General features: G+C 37.0%; 1 protein-coding gene across 8 annotated transcripts in view; it reads right to left on the minus strand.

Moving 5' to 3' along the window:
* Positions 1–16,854, minus strand: part of LOC127547581 (zinc finger protein 595-like) — a 200,646-nt gene that overhangs the window by 107,573 nt on the left and 76,219 nt on the right. For 3 of the 8 annotated variants that reach the window (XM_051974477.1, XM_051974473.1, XM_051974468.1), the window contains exons 1-2: positions 16,236–16,323; positions 11,675–11,760 (exon numbers count right to left, since the gene is read on the minus strand). The exons of the other annotated variants lie outside the window; for them this stretch is intronic. In XM_051974477.1, coding sequence (XP_051830437.1) covers positions 11,675–11,692 — 18 coding nt within the window. In that variant the 5' untranslated portion in view covers positions 11,693–11,760; positions 16,236–16,323. Of the gene's footprint in view, positions 1–11,674; positions 11,761–16,235; positions 16,324–16,854 lie in introns of those variants that run through there. 8 annotated transcript variants of the gene reach the window in all.

Consider the following 16,854-nt stretch of genomic DNA (forward strand, 5'->3'; position numbering starts at 1 on the left):
TCCCAGCTAAAATCCTACCTTTTCTAGGAAACCTTTCCCCTAGGAAACCTTTGAATTCCAACGCCTTATTTCTACTATTTCCTGCTTTTCCTGTATGTGGACTGCCTTGTATGTATTTGGGGGTAAGTTGCCTCCCATTAGATTAGAAACTCCTTGAGGGCAGGGACTGTCTCTTTTTCTGTATCCCCGCTGCTTAGCACAGTGGCTAGCACAGAACAGCTGCTTTCAAAATGTTTACTGATTAAATGATATAGCAGAGAAAGTGATGGCCCTCTCAGGAATAGAACTCAATCACTCAAGTATTCAAGAGTAATATCTAAACCCCTCTCACAGGAATTCAAGGACTTCTGCGGTCTAATACCATCTCCTCTCTAACATGCCCAGATAAAGACAGACACTGAACAGTGGATAGAGAAATAGCCTCAGTTATGAAGATTTGGGTTCAAGTCCCTTTTCAGACATAGACTCTGTGCCCCAAGAATACCATTTAACCTCTTGGTACCCAAGGAAACTAAGACAAAAAATTATAGAGCAATTCCTGACCTTCATGTGTATAGTTTCATCCTACATGGATAAAACTAGATCTGATCCATTAAGAAAAATATCCTCACCACTCCTCCCAAGAGCTTTCCACTCCAGGTGAAAGTTCATCTAAGGGAAGGGCACATTCACACTGGGTAGGAATGGCCCAGTCACGGTGCTTTTGGCTTTGTCTCGAGGGAAATAATCCATTTGGACCCCTACTCTATTCCAATCCATATTAATCAATTTTATGGATTCATACCAAAGTTCTGTATATAAGATCCCAAAGTTGTGACCTACAGATTCTAAATTCATTAACTATAGGAATGTAACTGAAGGCTCTCTACCCTTGTTTTGTCTTGTCATTGTGACCAAGCCCAGTGGGGCAGAGATCACAACCACATGGAAAATGCCCCAAAATACTATTGTTCCTCCAGACCAGTCATTTCTCCAAAAGCAGCAGATGACCACTTAGGTCACTGACTGTGATAGTTTATACAATTTCCTCCTGCAAAATTAAGAACTGTCCATTTTATATGAAATTATTCCTTGCTTCACCTAACTTGTGACCCTGCTGACATATTGCTTACTTACTTATGCATCACATATCAACCAATGGAATTATCCTGTAATTGGTATAGAATGGACATCTAGCCTTATAAAAATAGGATCCTGGAAGAAGGAAGCATCTCAGATAGTGAGGTAATGCTGGAGTCCACCTCATTAGAAGGGATCATGGACCTATTAATAAAGTGCCATTAGCTTAGAACTCAGGCTCAGTTTCTTTTACTATAGTTGGGATAATTTCAATCTCCCCAATATTGATGATCTCACATAGGACTAATTTATCTAAATTTGTAAGCTCTGGAACACTTAAAATCTATTTTTATAAGAATTATATAACCATAATTTTAATTTTTTGAACACATAAAAAGTTTGGTTTTTGACTCAATTCTTAAGACCAGGAAGACTCTGCAGTAGAATTGCTAGTTCCTCATTTTCAGCACAAAAGCTTCCTCTTGGTTAAAATAATTTTGCAGGTTGTTTTTTTTTTTTTTTTTTTTTTTTGGGGGGGGGTTGCTTTAAATTTTTTAAAGGAGTAATTAAATAATTCTTGTCATCAATAGAGAAATCTCTTAAATTAAGTGGGGTAACTTTCAGTGGATCACAATATGGTAAAGAATCCATTTTATGATCAAGGAATCATAAAATTCCTTTTTTTATGATTGGGTAGAATTTAGAAGAGAGATTTCCCATTCCACTGCTCTGACAGCAAGAGAGCAAGAGTTTGAGATAGACCTGAGTCTTAGGTGAAGAGATTCCCTCCACAGCATAAGCTGTCAAGCACTTGTGACCATTCTGAGAGAAATTTCACCCTCTTCTGACCTGAGAAGAAGGCACATTACTTTTATAGAGATGAGGAAAGGAAAAGGCTATTTTCACTTATATTTACTTATGATCAAGTGAGTTATTGACAATCAGAGCTAAATTTCCAGGAAGTTTTAAAGGAGAGTAGGTATAAATTTTGATCTTTAGCATCTAGTTGACCAAACCCTAGAAGTTAAGCCTGAAAGTCAAGAATTGGAACTACTGGAGAATTTGTCAAAACAAATCCCTGAATATTAGGAGATTATCTGTAGGGAAAGACTCATGTGAGTGGTTTCAGGGGAGTAGGAAATTGCTCCCCTTGTTTCATACCCAAGGGAGTTACTGTCCATCACCTTCAGTTGAGATCTACTCAAAGAAAGGGTCCTCAGGAATTTAGTCCACTTCTCACAGGGGAAGCTTTTCTGAAGCAGTGCTGCACCTGGTCAAAGGCACCTGTAGGAGAGATGGGGTCAGGAAGGAGGGGAGCAATGCATCCTATAGGATCCCAATTAGTTCAGGGCTATACTCTCTGCTGGGGGATGACTAAAAAAAGAGCTATCAAGCTTTGTAAAGTGTGGTTTGAGAACACAAAAGGTTTAGGGAGATTGTGTTGGCCAAATAATGGAAATTTTGATTACTTAGAAAATTATGAAATTTTGAGTGAGTCTTCCCAAATCAGTTGAGAACAAATGAACTATTACTAGTGCTAAATTCTTCATCATTCCCAGTTTTTCTTGCTGTGGTTTTATGTTTTAAAAAAAAAAAAACTCTAGAGAAATAGAATTTCATCCAGATCTTCTATCTATTGGGGACTAAATAAAAAAGTACATGAAAAATGAGAGGATCCACTTGGTAAATTAAACTAAAGCAATTTTGTTTTATTATTAAATTACATTTTTTATAAGATGTTAAGAGGATTAATATAATTGAGAAGCAGAAGGATTATCATAGGCTGACTGGTTATAAATTCTATACTTAATAAAGAAGCTTGACTTCAAAGTTTCCTAGAGAATAACCTGAGAAGTTCAAGCCCAATTTAAGATTGTGTTGTGCTATATGTTCTGTGTGTGTCTGTTTTGTAAAGGATAAACTCAAGTTTAGTGGGTTCATTACTTCAGATAGAAAGGAACCTTATACAATCAGGAAAATCTTTTAAGAGAATGGGAAATAAGTGTGATCTGAATATGCTATTGTGCTTTGTGGTAAACTATAGTTAACAGGTATTTTACTTGGACTTTTTCTTTTGGTGTGATCTATCAAAAAAAAAAAAAAAAAAAAACCAGACTATTAAAAAAAAAAAATCTTAAAAGAACAAATTTCTCTTTTGTCTTCATTTTTCACCTGGCCATATTGGATGATTAATGAGAAGAAAGACATACAGAAATTGATTGAAAATTAAGTTTTTTTTTAAATGACTGGAAATTAAATTTGAGGGGAAAATAAGGACTAATCAAATTTCTTCCATTTGTAAATTATAGTTTGGATGACTTTATAAAATATTTTGATAGGCTTAAGGAATCCTTTCAAATTCTATAGAGCTTAATGAAAATAACCACAAAAAAATTCACAAGTCAGTTATTCCCTTAAAGAGACTTTTAAAATGAGTAGGGATTGATTTAAAGCTAAAGTTTACATTTTGAAAACAGTCTTATTAGTCATGAGATATGTTTAGGAGAGATTCAGTGAAACAGGAATTCAGGAAGTATTAAAATAAGAAAATTTTGGGAAATATTAAAAGGAGAAATTACATTTAAAATCTTGTAAACTTAATTCTACAGTTCAAAAAATTTTAAAAGGAAATACATTTGTTAAATTTAAAAACGTTTCAGCTTGCTTATCTCTGAATCTGAAGTTTTGGGGAATCAATCTGTGAAAATGACTTTAATTTTAGTATGGAATCTTAAGATATATTTTAAAACTTTATTTAAAGCTGGGATAATTTTATAATATGAAAGAATATTTATTATAGGAGGGCAGGATAAGAAAATTTTACATAATCTTCAGAAAAGGATAAAAGTAGAACTGGAATTCATGGAACCATCTGTTTTTTTAAACAACCTGAGAGCACCAAATAATCCCTGATTGGGATTCTGACTAATGATGAACCCCAATATGCTCCCAGAAAAAGAAAACTTGTTTTGAAATAAGAAAGCAACTAAAGGTAGGTGAAATTCAATGTTACTATTGCAGTTTAAATTTATTGTTTAGATAAATTAGAAACATGATAAAACTCATGATGATATCAATTGGCTAGTGAAAATAAATTCAAATTATATGAGACCATAGTAAGTTAGAGAAAGAATTACTGAAGAAAAATTTGAAGAATATGGATAACAGATGGAAATAGAAATAAATTTAGTGCATGCACTCCAAACACAGAATGCTCAGATTAGAAAAGATCAAATGAAACTGAGCATATGGCTTATAAATCCATATAAAGGTATAAAATACTGAAAATTTGAGAGATAAAAAAGAATTTCCAAATTCAGTAAAGGGCAAAATAAGTGGACTTAATTCTGGGTAATTTTAAAGGAAGTAGAAAAAAATTACTCTTCAGAAAAGTATAATCTCATCAGATATACTTACATTTCTGTGCTATTTCTGGGCTCTAGCTGAATCCCCTGGGTATTGCCAGAATAGGTGGATGAATATCTTTCCAACATAAAAGGTTCATTTTTAGGAGAGAGATTTCTTATCTAACATCATCCTGCTAGCTAAAATGTGTAACACCCTACAACAATGAATTTGTGCTGAGTTGTCTTTGAACCTATTTGTTTATTACATATAAAACAAAATTATGTGATTGTAACTAAAATTGCCCAAAAGCCTTTAAAGAAATTAATAGGAACTGCGTATTTCTAACTATTAAAGAACCAAAAAAGGGATTATTAGATAAATTAAGTAAGTAGAAAGAGTAGTGTTGCATAAGAAAATAAGAAAAATGGCTAACAATGAGTGGGGATGGGTAAAGAAATTTGGAGTTTGCTTGCCCTGACAGTGTAAATTCAGAGTTTGAAAGTAAAAGTTTCAGAGTTTTAAAAAAGAAATTTCAGAAACCTGAATTGAATTGAAAAGTTGAAAAAGACTTAGGAATATTCTTAAGCGATGTCCCTTTGATAATTGCTGCATGCATTCCTTCTCCAGTATAAGACTAGAAAATATGTTTCATAAAATGCATGTTGATTAATTCATTGATAGAGAAAGGATTATCTCAGGTTTTAATAGTTACACTAAAGAACTAGTCATTTAGAAAATTTAAAGAAACTGATTTGGGTCTTTGGTTAATTAAAAAAACAGTAATGGGAAGTTGGGAGTGTCACCATGAAATTTTCTTTTTTTAATATGTCAACTAAAAATGCAAAATAAAGCTTATTGTTATTAGTCATTATAAATTAAAACTGATTGACTTGAAGATGTTGTAATGGTAGTAAATTAAAGAATCCAATCAGTCCTTGTAGGTACAAAAAGAACAGTGAATATTTATACCGTCTCCCAGGATTGTTGGGAGAAACACACAGTTATGAAGTGTTTAACCCAGTGCCTGGCTTGTGTAAAGGATGAGGGCTATCCTATTCACATCTTGAGGGACTATAACTGAGCAAGATGCTATCTTATATCTAGATACCTTTTCTACCTGGCATGGAATATTAACAAAAGTGGGAAAATATAGGCTAAAAATCTTAAAATATTACTAAAAATAGTTTAAGCAACTTTAAAGAAAAAGAAAAAGGCTGGCACATGGTGGGTGCTGCATAAACTACTATGATTAGCATGAAAATGTCAGGGGTAATAAGATAAATAATTTGCTATGAATTGATAAGTTTGAAAGGTAATTTAACTAGTTATTACATATTTATTAATGTTTTAAATGCAAGAAAGTTAAGAAAAACAGGTAAGGTGAATTTCTTTTTCTTTTCAATTTGAATACTGTTACATTATAAATATATCTATTATGGGATTGTTGGAGTACATTTTTTAAAAATAGAAAATAATAATAGTAAATGACTATTGGGAGAAAAACATGGTAAAATCTTCTTAGGAAACAAAATCAATGCAGCCAGAATTAGAGGGGAAGCAGAAAGCTGGGAAAAATTTTTTTACAACCAGTGTTTCTCATAAAAGCCTTATTTCTAAAATATATAAAGAACTGAATGAAATTTATAACACAAGTCATTCTCAACTGATAAAGGGTCAAAGGATAAGAACAATTTTCCACCTCATGCCTATCAGATTGGCTAAGGTGATAAGAAAAGATAATGATTGGAGGTGATGTGGGAAAACTGGGACACTGATGCATTGTTGGTGGAGTTGTGAAATGACCCAACCATTCTGAAAAGCAATTTGGAACTATCCCCAAAGGGCTATAAAACTGTGCATACCTTTTGATCAAGCAGTGCCACCAGTGGGTCTGTATCCCAAAGAAATAATAAAAAAGGGAAAAGGATCCACATGGGCAAAAATGTTCATAGCAGCCCTCTTTGTGGTGGGGAAGAACTGAAAACTGAGTGGATGCCCATCAATTCTGAAATGGCTGAATAAGTTATGGTATATGAAAGTAATGGAATATTACTGATCTATAAAAACCGACAAATTGGTTGAATTTAGAAAGGCCTGGAAAGATTTACAAAACTGATACTGAGTGAAACAAGCAAAACTAGGAAAAACACTGAAGACAGTAACAAGACTGCAATCATCAGGTATGACAGACTTAGCTCTTCTCAGCAATTCAGTGATCCAAGGCAATCCCAAGAAACTTTGGATGGAAAACGTCATCTGCTTTCACAGACTGAATGCAAATCAACACATTCTATGTTCACTTTTTTTTCTTCTAGTTTTTCCCTTTTGTTCTAATTTTTCTCTCCCGTCATGATTCATATGAAAACATTTTAAAAATCAATGTACATGTATAACCAAAAAAAAGCAAGATATTATTTAACATGTAACTGGGGAAAATTAGGGGAAAAAATACTCTGAAAATCTTTGTCTTTGAGGTTCCTTGGGATGAATTCTACTGACAAGAGTCTTGTAAAACTTTGCAGCTTTGCCATTTAAGGAACTAAGGCCTCTCCTACCTAAAGTGAAGAAATTATATTTTTGAATAGTAAAGCAGATGTCATGTGGGATCATTTGGACACTCCGGTATCTTTTAATGCTATGGATTAAACCAGCTGTTCACTGTGTAGCAGTGCAATGCTAAACAGGCACTCCCTCCCTCCCAGAACTTCCACCACCAGTTATACGTCTTTGGTATATAGAGGTATTACTGTGTCACATATGGGATTTAATTAGGCAAGAGTGAACCAACTTCAGACATCATCCCAGTGGCAACCTATGTGACAGCCACTTGTCCAACTTGGGCAACTCTGAATCAGCTTCCTTTCAAGTCCCATTGCTACCTTGTACCCTCTCTGAGCACCTGCAGAAGATTATGATTGTGCCCAAGGCAGCTCTTGACCAAGGTTGAACTATTCTCTAGTGCTAAAAGCCACAGTCCCCTCGGATATCATAGCTTTCGCTAGGGAAACTGTGCCCAGTTTGTCTACTTTGACTCTCATCTCCATCTGATCCATATCTATTCTAGAAATGGTCTCTCTCTGGCTTTATCTGCAGATCAAGGAGAGTGGGGGAAATGAATGAATGATAGTTTAAAAATAATTCTAGATTAGATTTGGAGGCTAATACGTAAGAAAAACGTCGCTTATCCAGCCCTATACTAAAATTATTGAAATTTTGCTCTTTGAGAAAGAGTTTCTTAGGACTTCAATTTCCTGCTATTCTGATGTCTCCCTCTGGGAAAGTCAACAGAACTTCCTTGTAATACTGAAGGTGAGATTCCCTTGATGTCTCCCATCTTGATGAATATGAATTTCCCCACCTGGCTAATTCTGAACCTGCCCTGGACATCCTGTCATGCAACTGGCTACTTATGGCTCATACCTGAAACCAAAGAGAACTAACACTGCTGTCTCTCTCTTTCTTCTCACATAGCAAATTCCATTAATAAGGGAAAGTATAAAGAAAAAAAGATGAACCTTATAATTATAATTATACATGCTACTATAGTAACAGATCACTTTGAATTGTCATTTGAATCACAGATAACATAGACATGAAGCCTTACAACTGGTGGGTTATTTAGTTTATAAGATGCCACACTATTATATTCTTTCATTATGGTAACATGATTAGTAGGAGACCTGATATAATTTCCAAAACTGTATTAAGAATTTATATGTAGGGGTGCAGTGGACAGAGCGACAGCCCTGGAGTTAGGAGGACCTAAGTTCAAATCTGACCTCAGAAACCTAACACTTTCTGGCTGTGTGACCCTGGGCAAGTCACTTGACCACAAATGCCTCAACAAAAAAAATAATAATAATAATAATTTACATGTATCTACTTATTCAATGCCATACCAATCTAATTATTTTACCCAGGAAATTATTTTACAGAGCTAGAAAAAAATAATAACAAAGTTCATGTGGAAGAAAAAAAGGTTAAGAATTTCAAGAGAATTAATGAAAAAAAATTAAATAAAAATGGCTTATCTGTACCAGACCTAAAACTATTTATAAAGCATCAATCATCAAAACCATTTGGTACTGGCTAAGAAACAGAGATGCTGATCAGTAGAATAGGTTAGGTTCACAGGATAAAATAGTCAATGACTACAGTAATCTAGTGTTTGACAAACCCAAAGACCCCAGCTTTTGGGACAAGAAATCACTCTCTGACAATAACTGCTGGGAAAATTGGAAACTAGTATGGCAGAAACCAGGAACTGATCCATATCTAACACCCTATACCAAGTTAAGGTCAAAATGGGTTCATGATTTAGACATAAAAAGTGATATTATAAGCAAGTTAGAAAAACAAAGGATAGTTTAAGTTCAAGGGTTCTGATAAAGGCCTCATTTCTAAAATACATAGAGAACTGATTCCACTTCATAAGAATTCAAGCCACTCTTGATAAATGGTAAAAGGACATGAATCAACAATTTTCAGATGAAGAAATTGAAATCATTTCTAGCCATATGAAAAGGTGCTCTAAATTTAAATCTAAACCTTTTGCTCTTCCAGATGAATTTTGTTGTTATTTTTTTCTAGGTCATTAAAACAGTTTCTTGGAGTCTGATTGGTATAGCACTAAATAAATAGATTAGTTTAGGTAGTACTGTCATCTTTATTATATTTGCTCCTATCCAAGAGCACTTAATATTTTTCCATTTGGTTAGCTCTGTCTTTATTTGTGTGCAAAAATGTTTTGTATTGTAAATGCTCATATAGTTCCTGACATTCCTTTGGCAGATAGATTCCCAAATATTTTATACTATTGACAGTTATTTTAAATGGGATTTTTCTTTATATCTCTTGCTGTTGGATTTTATTAGTGATGTATAAAAGAATATTATTGTTGTATAAGAAATGATCATCAGGATGAGTGAAATGAGCAAAAACAGGAGATCATCATACATGGCAACAATAAGACTATAGGACGATCAATTCTGGAGGACTTGGCTCTCTTCAACAATGAGATGATCTTGTGATAAAGAGAACCATCTACACCCAGAGAGAAGACTGTGGCAACTGAGTATGGATCACAAAATAGCATTTTCCCTCTTTTTATTTGTTTGCTTGCATTTGATTTTCTTTCTAATTTTTGATCTGATTTTTTTGTGCAGCAAGATAATTGTGTAAATATTTATGTGTAATGTCCAGACTAGTTCCTTAGAGGCCTCAGGATTAGTCAGAGTCAGGATTACTTAAATTTCTTAGTCTTTAGGGGAGAAATGAAGGAGGCAGGCAAGCTGCCCTGGGACTTGCCAAAGATGTCTCCTCCATTCTGGATAAGATCTGGAGTCTCTAGCTTCTCTCCTCCTTGTCCTGAAGCCAAGTAACCCTGACTTCTCTCCCCTAGCCCTCCAATCCTTACCTAAAATTATCTCACTACCAAACATTCAGCAAGCACCAATGGTGAGGAGAATTATCACATCACCATCTTATCTAAATATGTATATAGAGCCATTATCTTACATCAAATAGGTAATTAGCCTTAAGTGTTCTGCTGTCTGATTCAAGCATACTTTTTCAGTGTTTCAGCCCTCTATATTTATGCATATATTATATCGAACACATATTTTTACTATGTTAAACATATATTGGATTATCTGCCATCTGGGGGAGGGAGTTGAAAAAAGGAAAGAAAATTTGGAACACATGGTTTTGCAAGGGTTAATGTTGAAAAATTATCCATGCATATGTTTTAATAATAAAAAGCTTTAATAAAAAAAGAAGAATTGTGCTCAGGAAAAAAAGAAAGAAAATAAAAAACTTTATTTTAAAAAAAAGAATCTACTTGCAAAAAATTGTTTATCTATTTAAGTATTAATAGACACAAAAATTCATTTTCCGATTCAGGCCCTCATGATGGAAGAATTAAAAGTCTCCTAAGTTTTAGCTGAATTGTATATTTTTATTAAACTAATTCCTCTTTTAGCTCTATTTTATATTGAACTTGAGTTGAGTCTCAGCATCTTAGACACAGATCTAGAAGGAAGAAGCCTCCTTAGAGCTTATCTAAGAACATGTTTTAGAAATATAAAATTAAATACTCTGAATTTTTTTCATCTACATAAAGGAAATATAAGCTTTAATAACTGAATCCACCTAAAACTATGAAGCTATGATTATTTCAAACTTCTTGTTAGAACTCATGGGATTGTAATCACTATGATTCTCAGTATGTTTGTAGATATGATCATCAAGGAATTCTATTAGGTCAATGATCTATGATATCAACAACTTTTTGGGATCGACATCCATGAATTACAAGTGGAACACTCAAGGGGAAAGCTGGGGGAACTATTCGTGGCATGAGGTGAGGCAAGACTCTCCTGACTTAATTTCCTAGGAAATGGAAAATATTCCATGCTTTAAGCCCCGCTCAATAAAACTGGCTAGTTGTATGACTCTAGCTGAGAACTGACATGAAGTGAGGAAAGTAAAGAAACTTCCTTATAGCTCTCTCTATATATAATTTCACTATTTTCTTTCTATGGCAAATTTCTACAATTATGGCTTTATTTCAAAGGTTAATACCGGAACATATCTGAAAAATATCTGAACAATAAGATAGGCATAAAGTTTGAGCTGTTTAGCCTAAAATTTTACTCTTTCACAAAATAAATGTGATTTGGACATTGATGGAATAGTTTGTGGGATCAAATTGTCATTGTAGTAATTATTTAACAGAAACAACTTTAATTTTACTTTTAAATTAAAAAAATGACAGAGTATCTTGTGTTATCTAAATAGGGAAAAAAAAAAAAAGCTTATTTCAGTTTATTACTACGATCTGAAAGTTGAATAAGTCTTGAAAGGCAAACTATTTGTACACTGTCTTGAAATTGACTACTCAGTGCATTTATCCATTCCATCCCAGAAAGGAATACCCCGAAGTCAGAACCAAGAAGACCTGGCCAATGAATGGACACTATGGGAGTGGAGTTGGGGGTGAGGAAGGAGATGATTCCAAGTTGGAATTCCAAGATTCCTGTGTCTGGAAGAAAGATGGCTCCCTGAAAAGAAAGAGGAAGTCGGGAGGAATGGCAGGGGGGGGATGAAGGGAAGGTGAGTTCCATTTTGGACAGTGTTATTTGGGACAGTCAGGTAGACATGTCCAGCAGGTGGACTGTGACACAAGGGGCACCAGGAGACAATTAGGTCTGGCAAGGTTGTTTTTCCCTCATTTTTCCAACCTTGTCATGTCTGTACTTCTTCTTACCTTTCCCTTGAAGGTCATGGTCCCCCCAAAATTATTCCTTCTCCAGTGTTTCCTTGAGATTTTGACCTTTCCCAAGTTTTGTCTCCCTAGAGAGATGGAAGAGTTATCTTAGAATGGATTCTTGCTTCTCAAGGTGTAAGGTTAATCTAGGTTCAGAATTTATATTCTACAGGCACAGACTCAAAGGGGGCAAGTGCAAGTTGATTTACTGCTCAGAACCTTGATTTGGACAAGACATAAGGGAAGAGGAAACTTGTAATAGAGAAATAATACACAAGTTAAGAGGTGTTATCACAGTAATGACAAAACCAGACAAACAGGTACCATTCACCATCACTAATTTGGGAACCTGCCACTCCTGAGTTTTCTGAGGGAGCCAGTCAGAATGCACCCTGAAGAGGGAAAAAATCCTAGGCAAGGTGGCTCTTCCTGGGTGAAACTCCAAAATGTCTAACCCACCATGAGATTCATACAGGCTGAGAACAAAGAAGGCCCCGTGCCAAGTTTATGATGTCATATATGACTCTTTGGACACAACATCTTCCCAGCTATGGGTCACTAAGGGGAGTAGTTCATTCATCCCTTTAAGCCAGCTGGTATCTGGGAAATAGTCAGGTTTCCAGGGTGAAACACATACCAAGGCTTAAAGGAAGCCCTTAAATCAAGCACAAGGAAAAGTGGCCTGTTCTTCCTGTGCCTCCCCGTGTCTCATCCTTATGTTCTCAGTACAGGGTTATACAAAGGGACCTGGCTGACATTCATGGAGATTCCTTTCAATCCCAGAAAATATTCCAAGGCCACGGCTGAGACTTACTAAGATCTCTTATACAGGGTGGCCTGCTACCAGTAGCAGAAGTCATTACCAGCTGAGCAAGAATTCTAGTGCTTTAGACTATGAAGATTCTACCAAAAGGTGCTGGGATATGAAACATCACTTTCCAACTTGAGAACCTGCACACAAATGCCCTTTGATGTCTAAAAGAACTGATTAGCTAAGCCAGCAAACAAAACCTCTACTCATATTGAGATCTTTAGTTATACACACAAATACACATATAACAAGTACTTTGAGAGGTAGAAAAGAGAGAAAAGAAAAAAAAAGTGATAGAAAAAAGGGAACAAAGCAAAAAGGAAAAAAGAAATAGAAGAAAAAAGAGTGAGAGAAAAGTTTTAAAAAAGACAAGTAAAAGAAATGAGTAAAGTAAAAGAAAAAAGAAAAGGAGCAGAAAGCAAGAGAAAAGTAAAAAGTCTGGAAGAACTGGTTCCAAATTCTGTATTAATAAGATCTGTCATTTGTTAGCCATGTGAGCCTGGCCAAGTCACATTACTTTTCCAGGCCTAAGCAATGAGAGAGCTGGACTTGAAGAACTCTATCTATCTCTGTTCCTTCCCCAGGCAGGTAAGTGATGCAGTACGTAGAGCACCAGGCCTGGAGGCAGGAAGACCTGAGTTCAAATCCAGCCCCAGATAATTAATAGCTGGATGACTCTAAGCAAGTCACTTAACTCTACTTGCCTCAGTTTCTTCAATCGTAACATGAAGGTAATCATAGCTCCTAACTCAGTGTCATTATGAAAGGGAGTATTTGTAAAAAGCACTTGACCAGACATAGTAGCACCCACATAAATAATTACTTGCCTTCAGTTTATCTTCAAAATGGGCATAACAAGGACATTCATTTCTCAGAGTTGTTGTGAAGATTAAATGAGAATATTTCTAAAAAGCATTTAGCACAGTGTCTAGAACATGGTAGACACTCCATACATATTTATTCCCTTCCTTCTTAACTCATCTGAAAAATGGGGAGGAGAATAATAGCATCTACCTCTCAGGATTATCTTGAAAAATAAATGAAATAAAAATGTCAAATGCTTTACAAAACTTTTAAGGTCTTTAATTGTCATGTGCCCAACAGAACTTTAGGAAGGATTCAAAATATGTAACAATAAACTTCCATTTTAAGAAAGCAAATATAATAACAGAAGACATTATAATATGAATATCCATCTTTTCTGTGCTTCCTTATAGATTATTCTTTTGTTCTCTACTGTCCATTTTGTACAATATTCTTTTTTCCCTTTTTACTGTGTCCACTTTTCCCAAGCAAGCTGCAAGCAAGCATGGAGATAATTATGTACACAGATACATACAACTCCATGGGCATCCACACACATATATCTATATACACATTTATACAGGCCTAAATGCATACATACATGTGTGTATACACATATCTAAATGCACACTTAAACTTACATGTATTCATACAGACATAAACACCCATCTGCACCCCTCCACACACATGCATATATCTGTAAACACTCACATACACATACATGTATACATACAAAACCATATACCCATCTTCATCCCCTCACATATATATATATCTACATATACCTACATGCACACACATACATCGAAATGTACTTATGTATACCTACATACATAATACATATATATGTAGCGCCCCTCCCCTCTTGCCATTAGGAAAAAGAGCCCAAGAAAAACTTTGAACCTCTAATCATCTTCACATACCACTGTGACACAATGAAGGATAGAAAGGAAAAACAATATCCAGGTGCCCGGCACTCTGACTCCATCCTTGTCCAAAACTACCGGGGAACAGAATCATGTTTTCTCACCACCTGCCTAAAAACCTAAGTTATAATCTATCCAAGAATGGTCGTCCTCCCCTGTCTGATAGGGACTGAGGCACAAACCCAAGCTGTAAATCCCAAGTTAACTCCCCTCTCCTGGCTCTCTCTTTCTCTGAAATAAAGATAACAACAGTTGCAAAATGTTAGCTTTAATTGCACTCTTGGTTTCTGTATCCTGCTTGCAAACCCTAAATAGCTAAAAGCCTATATAAGTTCCCTGCCTCAGTTTCTCTGTACAGAATGATTTGGACCTAAGGCCGACTAGTCTAAAATTCTCCATATTAAAAGATTAAAAACCAATCCCTGCCTTGCCTCAGTTTCTCTGGTATTAAATATACAAACACTTATATATAAAATATACTTACATACATCTACATACATACACATTCACACATATATACACATACTTATCCATCTGCACCTTCCTACTTTCATATATCTATACACACATGTATACCCATACATGCATATCCTCATACATGTAGTTTCTCACATGTAACTCGCCAGGAAACATACATGCACACACGTATAAAATCACATGCATTAAATGCATACATATGTACACACAGCTGCCCATCCCCACCCCCAGTTATATAATTACATAAACACATGCATCTACATGCATACACATATTACCCATCAGAATCCATACATATGTGTTTCTATACATGCACTTACATGATATATGCACATATCTACCAATCCCTACGCCCATATCTATAAACTCTTACATACACCTACATGCATACAAATAGGCATATATACATACAAATATATACCCAGCTGCATCCGGGACCACAAACATATATATCTATATACACACTATTGTATCTACATGCACACACAAACATATACGTATATATAGCCATCCATAAGCCAAGTCATACATATACATGTCTATGAACTCACGCATATACACCAAAGATATACAACATATGTACATCGAAATACCCACCTACATCTACATGCACACATACATACCCACACAAACATATACATGTATCCATCCACACCCCTCACACAAATACATGTCCGTGTACACTCACACACATACATACGACATACACACATGCATGTACTCACACGCCCCCCACATGCATAACTCACGCATTTACACACACACACGTGCGGCTGAAACAACCCGCAGGGCTGGCACACGCTGTACATCTCCCTCCTGAGGGAACGGTTCGGTTTCCCTGGCGGAGAACAAGGATCCCGCGGCCTCCCTCGCGGTTTTCTAACACACTCTCTCCCCGGTACAGCGCCGCTCAAAGTCCCCTCTCCCCGTCCCTGCTAACTCTGCTCCCGGTGAGCTTCACTTGCCCCGCTACTCCTTACCCTCCCCCACTAGGGAGCTTTCCCTCCCTTTATCGCACTCCCATATACACACGCCTGGTCCCCCGGCCGTAAATCCGAACTTCCATCTTTTAAGGTCTTTATAAAGGGTCAGTTACGATCTTTCACGCTCACAAAAACGGGTCCAAGGGGGGCCTTGAATCCCCACCCCGCTGGACTCCAAGCAGCCCACCACATTTTACCCAGGGCTTACCTCAGTAAGGTGTCACAGCTATGTCCCCCATACACTGAGACTCGCGAGGGCAGGGCCTTTATTTTTGATTTTTTCACAGGCACTTAATCAATGCTCACTATTGGGTTATTGACATTTTCCTTGCTGGCACACAACAGGTGCTTAATTAACGCAGTCTACAGCTAGTCCTAAGGGTCGAACTTGAGTAAAAAAGTGGGGCTCAAGGGACTAGTTCGGGTCATGAATCAGACAGCCTCGGGGCAGAATTAGAAGCCTGGATCCTTGGGATCCGTTTCTTCCTCCTCCAGCTCCGGGAACCGTCTCTCCACCTGCGCTGCCCCACGCCAGAACGCTCCCGCACACAGATACTCACCCGCCAGCCTGGCAACTTTCCCCAACCTCCGCCTAAGTGGAAAAGGATGGAAATAGACACCGCCCACTGCGCCTGCTCAGAGGTAGCGTGGTCTTTGCCGGCATCCGTCGGAATCCGAGAGTTCTCTCCTCCCTTCTGGGAAATGTAGTCTGGCGGATGGCGCGCAAGCGCATCACTAGTTCGAATCACGGGTTCCGACTGTGGTTAAGCACCTGCTGCGGAAGGTAGGCGGCGAGGTTTAGGTTGCTGTCAGGAGGCTGACCCACAAGGTCCCTGCCCTATGGGCGCTTCTTCTGCTGGGTGCTGGATGGGAGGGGAAAAGCCGGACACGGAGAAGTGGCTGTAAAATGTTTTCTAGATAAACACCCAATTCATCCGCAGCTATTTCTGGTGCTTCTAGAAACTCCGTGTTCGGGCTCTCACTCTCAGTCCGGCAGAGTGACGTCATGGGATGCTCCGCTCCCAGACAGCCCTAGTCCTAGCGCGCAGGAGTACAGTGCTTTTACCTGCCGAGCGCATTCGGCAGTGATCTAGGTCAGGTCCGGAGCTGAAGCGGATCTCAGAGGCAGGAGTGTGTGTGGGGGTGGGGGGTTGGGGTTCTGCCCAACTCCTCCTGTTA

Source organism: Antechinus flavipes, chromosome 2 (assembly GCF_016432865.1).
Source record: "Antechinus flavipes isolate AdamAnt ecotype Samford, QLD, Australia chromosome 2, AdamAnt_v2, whole genome shotgun sequence".
In the NCBI taxonomy this organism is placed as follows: Eukaryota; Metazoa; Chordata; class Mammalia; order Dasyuromorphia; family Dasyuridae; genus Antechinus; species Antechinus flavipes.